Consider the following 11894-nt stretch of genomic DNA (forward strand, 5'->3'; position numbering starts at 1 on the left):
TACTACTTCCGGTTCTGTAACAGCGTCATTAGAATTAAATGCTGCATTTATAAATTGATACAGCATTAGAATTTGAAATTATTTTAATTTTTGGTCTTTAATGGATGCATAGATGTCCTTTTTATTTTACTTTTGTCTCTTATTTTTTTCCTCTTTCAAGACTTGTTGTAAAGTATTAGGCCACCTTTGTGTATTTTCAAAGTATTACATCAATTTGGATTTCACTTTATTTAAAATGTAAAAGGAATATTGTTTACCTTCTGTCTCAACAACTCTTGCACCAATTCTTTACCACATGTTTGATGAGCATAGGCTTGGCCTATGCCATGGCAGTTTGCCATAGAAAAGAACATACACTGCAATGCATAGAGGTCAACATGGGGACAAAGCAACTGCTTGTAAAGACTAGTGTGTGCACACACACACACACACACACACACACACGTCCTTTGCACAAATTGACTTGCTGGACTAGACTGTCGCTGAACAATGAGAACCTGTCCACGTGGACACCTGGTTTTTGTAGCGGTGGGCGCGTGAATCGGCGGGATGCACAAACTCTCTGACTTGTCACGTCTAACGCTGCTGTCAACTCTTACAGCAGGAATATGACAGACAGTAAGTTACTGACTGACTTGCTGGCTCTCAATATGTCACAAGATTATGTCATATACATATATTATACACTTTGATCAAACATTATACTTCAGGAACACGGTGGTATGCCATTTTATAATGTATTCACAGATAGCCAACTAGCTAGCAAAATATGCTAGCCACACAAGCTAGTAACTTGCGTTTGGATTTTCAACCTTGAATGTCTTGTAAAATGTAAATATGGAAAATATTTACACTAAAACTGATTTTCATTGCTAAATCGGTGATATTTGTTTACCGTAGTTTAAACTGTAACAATTTGTTAATGAGGCACATTTCTGTGCTTCTTGTTGAAACGTAGTTTATATGTAAGAAGTGGTTTACATCTGATACCATGGCCAGTACAAGAACTCGAAGGATTTGGTAAGTTTATTGCCAGTTTCTCTCGATTTATTATATATTCCTTGGATTTTAGCCAGCCCAGCTACTGAGGCTACAGTAGTTGTCAGCCACATTGTTAAGGAGCCCCAAATGCATTGTTGCACTAACTCACATGTGGTGACAGCAATGTTGCCAGGCAACAGACATCCTCTTAAAAAAGGTGGGGTTACTTGTGAATGAACTAAATGTGGTTTAAAAAAAACGTAGACAATGATTTGCTATACAATGCTGCATTTTGTCCAACTTAATGTGTTTCTATCTAAATTTATATAGCTAAATTGGGTTCATACCTTTTGGTTCTTTCATAGTCATGTTGTGGAGGATCATACAAAGTGTTCAGGCTATGAATGCATGGAGCTGAAATGTCCCAGAAAGTCATTACAGAAGATTAAGTGGTCCAGGGATGAGGTAACTGATAGTGATGAATTCCAAAGTGCCATGGAAAAAAACATCAAAATGCATATAGTGATACATTTGTGGTGTTATCTCAGAAGTGTCAGAATTTTTTTTGGGACCAGTTCTCCATTTTGATTTACAAGGACGAGAAGTTGAAAAGGTTGGTTGAGCAATACGGTGCAGATGATTGGATATTTATAGCCAACCATTTCAAGGTAAGCTGTTAGGTGACTTGTGTCTCAGTCATTTTGTACCCATTGTGTTGTGTTAATGGGATCTACTAAACAATCATAACTCAATACACAATAACTTCCATAAATGTATCAATGCATCTCTCTCTATCCTGTTAGAAAAGAACAGATGTGCAATGTCAACATCGATGGCAAAAGGTGCTTAACCCTGAGCTGGTAAAAGGGCCATGGACAAAGGAGGAGGATGAGAGGGTGAAGACCATTTATGACCTTTATGATTTGGTGGTGTCCAAACCTTTCACTTTAATGTGTCCTATCATCTTCCCCTCTTGTCACACTAAGTAACAGAGCTATACAGAGACTTACAGTATTCTTGTCCGCTGATATAAAGAGGAAGGGATGAATACTGTGGGCAGTGCGGTTCACAGTATTCAAATTTGGAAACAGGGAATGACAGTGTGTTGCTTAACCCCTTATCTCTAGCTCATCTCTACCTAATCTGTACCGTAGGTTATTCATTTAGTTCATAGGTATGGTCCTAAACGTTGGTCCATCATTGCCAAACACTTACATGGAAGAATCGGCAAGCAATGTCGTGAGCGCTGGCACAACCACCTCAACCCTGATGTAAAGAAGTCCTCCTGGACACATGAGGAAGACAGGGTCATCTACGAAGCCCACAAACGATTAGGCAATCGCTGGGCAGAGATCTCCAAACTCCTGCCTGGCCGGTAATGACTAATAGTCAAAGGTTGTTTTGAGGACATTTTAAGTTAAATATCATGCAACCTTGGAGACATGGGTCACATTAGATAAAGTTTTACTTAAATTCTGTACAATCCAAATCTAATTCCATTTCACTTTCACTATAGAACAGACAACTCCATAAAGAACCACTGGAACTCCACCATGCGGAGGAAGGTGGAGCATGAGGGCTATCTCCAGGACCTGCCTCCCACTCATGCCTGTAAGAGCACCAAGCCCCCCATCAAGAGAAGACCCAAGATCTGCAGCTCCTCTTTGGACCACCTGCAGGTCCAAGGCCACTACATTATGACTATCCCCTCCAAGGTGATTGATTGATGTTCGATTTATAGTGATCTTAATCTATTGATAGATTATACATCTAGGGAATTGTACTTGTCAACCAAAGAAAAACCGCTCACAAACATCCATATGTAGATGTCTGGCTACTCTCTTGGCTTGTTGGACGCCCAGTATGTGGACAATATCCCAGAGTCCTCTGTCTTTGTCCAGGTGAGTGTATCCTCTTTCTGAACTCTTGGTTTGACAGTCACACATTCAAGACACTAACCACACCTCTCACCAATGATGAATTAGTACATTGCAGGAACTTGAACTCTTATCAGCCTTTAACTCTCGCGGGAAGAATTCTTCCAATGCTCGGTCAATCCTAATCAACCTTGTTCTCCGTATGCTCCATCGTAGCACACGGATGGCTGTTCTAGCTGGCCCAGCAGCAGTGTGACAGACGATGGCATGACCAACAGCGCCCTGGGCAGCATGGGGGACCAGAGCATGGAGAACCTCCACCCCCCGTACCATCTCCACCTCCACAGTATGGAAGGCCACCACCATCACTGCCCCTCCTCCTCCGTTTGCACCCACAGCTCACCGGCCAGGTACCTGTTTGTGGAAGCCAGCACCGTGCTCTCCTCCCTCCAGACCATCCCGGAGTTTGCCGAGACACTGGATCTTATTGATTTGGTTTGTAGTTCTTTTTTCATAAATCTTGTTGAGCCTGGGGAGTCTTCACAAAGGAAAGCCAGGAACCTTGCAATGCTATACTTGGCAAAGCATCATATTTGAGCACATTTCTGTAATTGGGCTTGAATCTTATCTCTCAGTCAGAGTCTCTTACTCTCGGTCAGGGGGGCTTTGATGTGTCCATGTTGGAGATGCTAGCCGTCCATGTCTTACTGCTGTATCATCTTGCAGGACCCAGTGGCTTGGAGTGAGGTGGCCAGCTTGAGTTTGAATGAAATGACCTCGCCCCAGAAACAGGAAACCACACCTTTAAGTGCGGAGGACAAAGAGGAAGAGGACGCTAGCTACCATTTTGATGAAGATTCCGCCGTGTCAGACCCGAGCAGAAACTACCTGGAAGGGATGCCTGTTTCACCGCCTACAGCCCCTTTCATCCCAAGGGCGAGGGAAAGGAGAGTGGAGAGGTGGGGGGAGCAGTCCCTCATCAGCGAGTGTGACAGCACCTCCTTTTTGGACAACAGTGCCCTCTCACCCAAGAGCCCCCCTGTCAAAGTGCTGCCCTTCTCCCCCTCCCAGGCAAGATTCCATTTGTTTGTTTTTTTATTCATCCCAGAATATATCTCATTCCACATTTATAAATGTAGTCACCCTTATATCTATGTAACCAGACAGAAAGGCAACTTAACAAAACCATAGTGACGTAAGTACTGCTATGTAATTATATTTGTGGTTTAGCGCCATGGGTTATTACACGTGTTCCCCATCCAAATTATGTGTTCCTCTTGTCTGCTCTTTAATGACCTACTTGTATTTTAGGCAGGTGTGTAACACATGTATTGTCATCTATTTCTTGTCCCACTCCAGTTTTTCAATGTGTGTGAAGGGGACAATCTGAGTCTGGACTATCCAGCACTTACCTCGACGCCTGTGTGTGGTCACAATCGTGACAGCGCCACAACACCACTCCAGAACAATGCAACCTCTAAACACCAGCATGAGAGCACTGAGTAAGGATTATGCTGGCCGTACACCACATGGTTTTTGTCAGCATTTGGGAGGTTGTTTAGTTTTGGCTTGGGCTGTTCTGTTTTCTTTTGGGTCAGAATTTAAACTATCATTCCAGTCCACTAAGATAGTGAAGTGAAGTTTGCCTTGTGTACGTGTAAGGAACTGTCAAGGCCAGTCATAGGAGGCTGTTCCATCGAGTTGTTATGCAGGCTTCCCTTTTTTTCTGTTGAGATTTAGGACTCCCAAGGTACGGAAAGCCATCATGCTCCCCAGACCACAGACTCCGACACCCTTCAAGAATTCCATGACCATGCAAAATAATACAGAGGGCCCTTTGAAAATGATGGTACGTTCAGGACACCTTGATGATCAGAAATGTCACCTTCCTGGAAACCAATAGAGGCCCAAAGCCTGCATTGTAAAACATGAGTTGAAAGGTTGAGTACAGGGTGTGTTTTGATATAATTGGTTACTGTATATCTGTGGTATGTAAAATTCAGCCCCAGTCATTTGCATATCTGGAAGAGGATATGAAAGAGATATTGAAAGATGAGTTAGGGATGGACATACAACTTTATGAAGACTCCCAGACTGAAGACCTCAACACCTGGAAATATGAGGTATCCACATAAACCTCCACTGTCAGTATGTTCACAGAGTAAACTACTAAATGTACCACATGTTATAAAATAACATCACCCTAAACGCCTAAAATAACATCATCCCAAAGGAAGTAAGAGCGGCAGTGTGCACGTGTTTCTAACATTAACACTATACTGCCTTCTAAAACAGAACTGACTTTTCTACAAGCAACTTTTTTTCACTGTCCTTAAAAAAAAGGATTATTTGCTTTGTTCTATCCTTGACCGATATGGAAATAGCTTTATTAAATCATCCAAATGTATTTATAGTCCTTAGACTGTATCTCCTACACTCTCTGTCTTCTGTACACTCAGGACTATGCGTCTAAAAGAGCAGTAAAAGCCCTGACTCTGGAGCCCTGGAATAAGGAGAACCCCAGTGCTCATCTCTTAACCAAAGAACACTTCAGCAACATACAGGTACACCTTGAAGTGGGAGGGAAATGCATTTTTGATTAAATGTGTTTTTTAAATTGGTGCAAAACGTTATTGGAGTAAATTCTTATGGGGTTTTTATATTCCTTGAACCATCTTTCATTAAAAAGGGGTAAGATGAAAAGGCCAGGGGAGAGAAATTCTGCCATGACTTTTTTTCTGGCTTCTTCCTCCAGATTCATGGGGAGAGCTTACTAAACGGTGCCCCACTGGGAGGCTCAATGTTGGGCTGTGAACAGCTGGCTTTCTCCCCTGTAGTGGAGAGACAGGAGCCCTGTCAGGCCTTCACTGTTGCCCTCAGGAGGGAGGGCCCTAATGATAGTCCTGCCCCCCTCAAGCACTCTCAGCAAACACACTACCCGGTCAGAGAATATGTTATTTGATTTTGTTGGATTTAGGATGATTTAACCACTTTCATGCATGGTTAATTTGTTGTTATTGTGTGTGTGTGGGAGGGGGGGGGGGCAGACTCAGGGTGCAGAGGACTCAGCCAATCAGAGGTTAGTAGGCAGAGTTCTTACAAAATATCTGGGGGAGGGAGGACATCCCTTTTATTAAGGTTTGCACACACTCGGTGGAGAAAAATCGAAGATCATGGCCAAATTAGTTCTCAACTGATGTGTTTCCTGTTGCTGTAGGTCAGCAGTGAGTGGGAGACAGTGGTGTTTGGTAAGACTGATGACCAGATGACCATGACAGAGCAGGCCAGGATGTACATCCACTCCCATACCCCTGGCTGTGCCTACAGGACCCTGGTACTCTGACGAGCCATCAGCCAGGAGCTTATATCTATCTATACTATGGATTTACACCAAGCACATTCCAAATTAGCAATGTCTTAACAGCAAGTTTTTAAAGTTCTTCTTGTTATCAAAATTCAATACTAAATCCATTAAGGAGAAAGTGTTGCAATTATTAGTTTACGTTAACAATGAGCAGTCATATTTGTTTCTGCAGAGGGGGTAATCTCTTAACAAAGTCCTTTTTTCTGTATGTTAGAGAAAAGATCAGCCTTGTACAAGACTGCACCTGGATACTGCTTCCACAAAGGTGTTTTATGTTTTTACATTTTTCATGTGCTATTGAAAGCCATAATCTGGAGTTAAACATACCTCACTGCTAGCATAGCGAGCGTGAAACTATCTGGGTGTTATTAAGGGGTGTTGGTATTATTGTTCTAATGCATGTGTCTGGTGTTGATGCACTGCTACCTAGAGCCCAACTCTGGATTATGGCTTAATATTACATGTAGACATTTGAGGATGTTCATGCTGTTTTCTGCCTATCTAAAATCCCGCGGTATGTGATGTCTCAGGTATGACTTTCAAACAACTTTGACTTACCTTAAAGAATCAACTTCATAATCATGATTGAGGCTGATATATTGTTTTACTATATTCAGAAATTTTAATTTTAATGTTTTTTTTTAAACTTGATTAGTATGTTTTTGTTAATGAAACTATTCTAATTCCTCCTTAATTGGGCAACTCAAAGTAAACCCAGAAAAATAATTGGATAACAAAATGGTCCTTTTGTAAATCAAGCTTTTTGGTTGTAAAGTTTACAGCATGTACACACTGGGTGTATATAGTGAAGCAAAGGGCAGCAGGAGTACCAAATTGGTTGTTAAAAAACAATCTGATAAAAACAAAAAACATGTTACATATAAAACTGCATGTGAAATATGTTCATTTCTTATTTAATTTTACTCAATGTTGGCAGTGTAATGTATATAAGTTAAAGCTCTTATTTTCAAAGAGTTTATTTTTATTGGGTAGGTAAGGTAGACTGATGTTTTTTTTTTAAAGCTATAGCGTTTTAAATGTGCATTTCTAATCATCTTAAAACATAAAACGCTGATAAATGTCACAGGTAGTTTGTGTACTATTACAATCCTTTACAATACAATTACAATACATTGATAGGTTTATCATCCTTTGTTAAAATAGGTACTACATAACACTAAATATCAAGAGGGACATTTTATACACAAATGTGTTTTGTGTATGTAACTCCCATCTGATTAGTTCATTTTTATCTTTTTATCAGTTTTAACAATCAGAAATGTGATTTGTTCTTTGTTAGACTTCAAATTCTAGGTGCTACGAAAATGCTATAAAAAAACATGCACTTGGTTTCTTGCTTTTATAAATGGGGTAACAATTTGCATTGTATCTACATTTTTGGTTAGAACTGCCAACTTGCAGTTAGTTTGAATAAAATACTGAAACTATTTTTGTTTATCTTGTGTTGTACTGTAGCTGAACAAACTCCAATTCAACAAGTGAATAAATTAATACATTAATACATTTTATATACAAATAGGTACAACCATCACAACATTGTAAAAAAAAAAAAAAAAGTATAGAATATATAATTCATATAATATTTATAATGTAGCAAATAAGTACAGAATACTTTTCAGATCTAAATGACAAATATGGGATCCATAAATTAAGAATGAGTACTGCTCTTCTGAATATTGCATTATAGTGGCATCAACTCCTATAAGTGGACTATGAATGGGTGATGTAAGTGGACTATGACTGGGTGATGTAAGTGGACTATGAATGGGTGAAGGTGAAAAACCAAATAAGGGGGTGACAACTACGGCAACCCAGTAAACCATAACGGCTTGGGCGACTAATACTACAGTGACTTCATTCTTGTTGAAACGCTCTGTTAATGGAGCCGCTGACTGCAGGTATATGTGGACAGCTCTTCCTCCGAGACTTGGACAGCACACGGTGAAGCAGGCTGGGGGAGGCCTGGGCTGTGGAGCCCCGGGCTGTGGAGCCCCCTGAGCTCTCTGTGTGCCCCAGGGCCCGCAACAGGCTTTCTCTCCTGGGGAGCTTGGGAGTGCTACAGCCACAACATGTAAGAATAAAACAAAAAAGAGTCTCTGTGATTATCTGCTAAATTCATATTGTTTGGCTGACACTGGTTCATCTCTCATTCTCAGTATAAATACAAAAGAAAGACTTCATTTAAGTCATGAGCTTTTAACCGGAGAAAACACAGAACATAGGTAGGTTGGGAGGAGAGGAAGTGAGAGGTGGAGAACTTTGACATTTGGATGGGTGCACTTACCCTCTGCCACCACGGGGGGAGCTAGGATACACAACTGGCATTGAACCTCTCCGTAAATAGCTGGGAGCAGCTTCATCTGGTTTCTCATTCTGAAAACAAACGAAACACCTTCTTACACCTATCAATGTGTCTCTCCAGTCTAGTACACCAATTAGTTAGCAATTGGTTCTGCGTAAAGTTCTATTCAGCTTCATTCTCAGGTACATTACATAGAACAGTGCATTTTCTAAAACACAGAACCGCTTGTCCACTATGAGACTCTGATTATGTATCCCATAGCCTACCGGACTATACTTGGAGACAAACGTAGCAGGGAAGTAGCCCTCGTTGCCGTTCGGCAGGCGACCGAACCACCAGGACTGGTCTTCTCTGAAGAGAACCTGGATGACATCACCATGATGGAGCTCAAGCTCATCATCCCCGTGAGGTCTGTAGTTGATGGCTGCAACCACCTGCAGAAAAACACAAAAGATGTCTTTCCCAAATGCTTTGTTACATTTCCACTGATATTTTTATTACTCCTTCCTCTCTTAAGAACTTCATAGTTATGAATAGTGAGTAGTGAAGTGTTAAGAGACTGCTGAGACAGTGTACACTGGAACATCATCAGAGAGTTTGAGCATAGAACACTGTAAATCGAGACAAATCTACCCATTCATTTAGAATGGCATCACTGGGGACCAGTTAAGAGGCTTACATGTGGGGTTAAGCGTGTCTTAAATTGCATTTAGGTTTGTACACTCTGTCCTGATGATGGCAAAGTGTAGTGCTGCCAAAAGATAAACACTATCCCTGAATAAGGATAAGGGACAGTTGTAGGAACTGTAATACATAAGCCTTCATTTGTCCCAACGCTCCATTCATTCACCCCTCTGTGTGCACATTCACTTCTACTAATGAATGATTACAAGCATGCAATGATAGGTGTCCTAATGCTATTTCACTACTGTCCTAAGGTGCACTTCCAAAGACTCACTAACTGCCCAAAAATGCAATGCACTTGGGAAAGGTACAAGTTTTGATTTAAAATATCTAAAGAAACAGTAGTTTAACTTTTCATGAGTTTTCAATATATCACTCAGTTCAACCTCATAGTCAAGTAAAAAATTTGACTTTTGCATGTTGGTCTAAATGTAGCAACTCAGGATTGGAGCTATGTCTACAAAAGTCACTGTAGGATGAATCTGCTTGAGGTCAGGCTCAGATAATGCCAGGTTAATCATACCAGTTCAAGAGGAGCAGTCAACAGAGAAGAGTCAAGTCATTGGAAAGTTAAGTCTGACAACCCTTAATCTACTCAATATAGTCTCTGAGTAAGATATAAACATGCAACCTTGAGCTGAGATAAGGCAGAGTTGCGGAGGGGAAGGCTCACCTGTGCTAGCCAAATTCAAACCTACAGTACCTTATCCCTCAGCTACCCATTTCCCTGACTCATCCTACTGTGCAGTCACAACATTCATCGAGAGACCATGTGACTATGTAAGAGTTTACCTTGAAATGTGGAGGTTTACCTTTTGTTCATGAGCAAAACATTCATGGAAATGAAACAAAAATACCTTTTGACTTCTCGAAATGTGGTATTGGTTAAGATCAGTGGTAGAGCATTTGACTGCACATCATGAGATTTCCGGTTTATAAAAAAACCCTGTATGTCGCTTTGGATAAGTGTGTGCAAAATGATTCATTCATTTAATATTTTGCTATTAGCATTTGTTATTTACAACTACAGATCATGGAATGGTCCATTCTATCTGCACTTAAGCCAATACTGTTAGAGGGTAAAAGAACTGTAGTATTACATGACTGCTAAAGTAAGAACAAAACTAAACTAAACATTGAACTTACTTTCTCTAGTTCCAGTTCCCCATGCTTTTGTCTGGTTCTTGCTCTGCAAACTGATTGGACAAGACAATCAGAGTCAAAGACCTTCCAGTAACAGACAGGATACCGCCCTAGACCTACATCGATTTTAAGTCTAAAAGATATACAAATGCAATATAATACCATGCCAAAGTAATGTGTGAAGGAAATAAAACACTGGGGGAGGTCTTCTTCTACTCACCTTGAGGGGAGAAGACGGTGGTGAAAACATCAAAGTGTTCATCACTCTGCATATAGATCTGCTGCATTCTGGTGTGCTGCAGTCTCACAGACTGTTACTGAGAACGCTGAAACTCTCTTTAAATAACCAACTGCCACTAATCCTGCACTGCTCTGGAACACACAGGCCATCAAGCACACACACATGTATACACTCAAAAGGTGCACCCAGGCATGAGAACCCCGTACACATGCGCACACACGTACACAGGGGTATATAGTATGCATGCTCACACAAATGCAGTACATGCACAAACTAACAGTAAATACAAAATATACACATCAGGCAGTGTAATGTCTGTCTCTGGCACACACACATGTATGTATACTCAATTTAGGTTTTGAACAATTCTAACACCCCTGGACTTATTTCAGTCAACACCCTGTGCTGTTGGTGAAATGCAATTTTGAGTACTCCTACAGAACAGCCAGTAAGAAAGCACAAGCATTGTTAAGTATTCATAAAGTTATTCATGAACATTATCAACACAAAACAGTGATTGTTTTGTATGTGCATCTTTAATATTGGACAATTGACACAACCTTTCCTCTTGCCTGTTCTTAGGTGGAAGAGCAGTACACGTGCAGAATAGTTGGACCTAAGCAGCTTTGATTGTTTACAAAATACATTTGATCTGATATGTGAAGGTACAAAGGTGTACAAAGTAGCAAAATAATTTAGGCATACCTGGGACTGACATCAACAGTGAAACAGTGACTCAACTAGATGAGTCAGTGAATTAGCTAAATTAATGAATTATCATTGGAGATTCATGGATTCCTATGCACACCTCATTAACCATATCACATTATGACCTCCCAGTTGCACTTTCAACAGTGGCATCCATATGACGCATAATACATCCTCTGAACTTATTACAAGCACATTATATTCAGTCTCATCACTACCTCATACTTATCTCTCTTCAACTTGTCTGTGCCTTGTGGCATAACGTGCTCTCATGGGGGTAAACCACTTAAAACCAGTAAGATCAGAGACATTCTTAGCGCTGAGGTCCACTTTACATAACAGCTATCCCAGGTAATCTGGGAACTAGATTAAACAAAGTCGCAACACTTCTGAGAAAGACCAGAGACCCTGTCTTTCAGTTCAAACTATTCTTATAGGACACACAGCGGAGCTTGACAAAGGCGATTGGAGTAAACAAATCAAAATAGGCTCTTACAGTAATATAATTTCTGATTATTGACATTATATTGATATAAAATGATCCATGCATATAATAAAAACAGGGAAAGATAA

At 40.6% G+C, this 11894-nt stretch overlaps 2 protein-coding genes across 2 annotated transcripts; one reads left to right on the forward strand and one right to left on the reverse strand.

Annotated features, from left to right (window-relative positions):
• Positions 1-1389: 1389 nt before the first annotated feature.
• LOC136958887 (myb-related protein A-like) lies at positions 1390-7554 on the forward strand. Its single transcript, XM_067253013.1, has 14 exons — positions 1390-1446; positions 1578-1649; positions 1785-1877; positions 2136-2356; positions 2498-2696; positions 2808-2882; positions 3075-3353; positions 3585-3929; positions 4218-4360; positions 4599-4707; positions 4862-4981; positions 5318-5422; positions 5614-5799; positions 6076-7554. Exons 1-14 carry the CDS (start codon positions 1390-1392, stop codon positions 6199-6201), a joined length of 2130 nt encoding a protein of 709 aa, XP_067109114.1. The 3' UTR covers positions 6202-7554.
• A 425-nt stretch (positions 7555-7979) lies between these two features.
• Positions 7980-9254, reverse strand: LOC136958889 (jouberin-like). Its single transcript, XM_067253014.1, has 4 exons — positions 9225-9254; positions 8812-8979; positions 8528-8610; positions 7980-8299 (listed from the first exon to the last, which is right to left on the reverse strand). Exons 1-4 carry the CDS (start codon positions 9252-9254, stop codon positions 8098-8100), a joined length of 483 nt encoding a protein of 160 aa, XP_067109115.1. The 3' UTR covers positions 7980-8097.
• Between the last annotated feature and the right edge of the window lie 2640 nt (positions 9255-11894).

This window comes from Osmerus mordax, chromosome 16 (genome assembly GCF_038355195.1).
Source record: "Osmerus mordax isolate fOsmMor3 chromosome 16, fOsmMor3.pri, whole genome shotgun sequence".
Lineage (NCBI taxonomy): Eukaryota > Metazoa > Chordata > Actinopteri > Osmeriformes > Osmeridae > Osmerus > Osmerus mordax.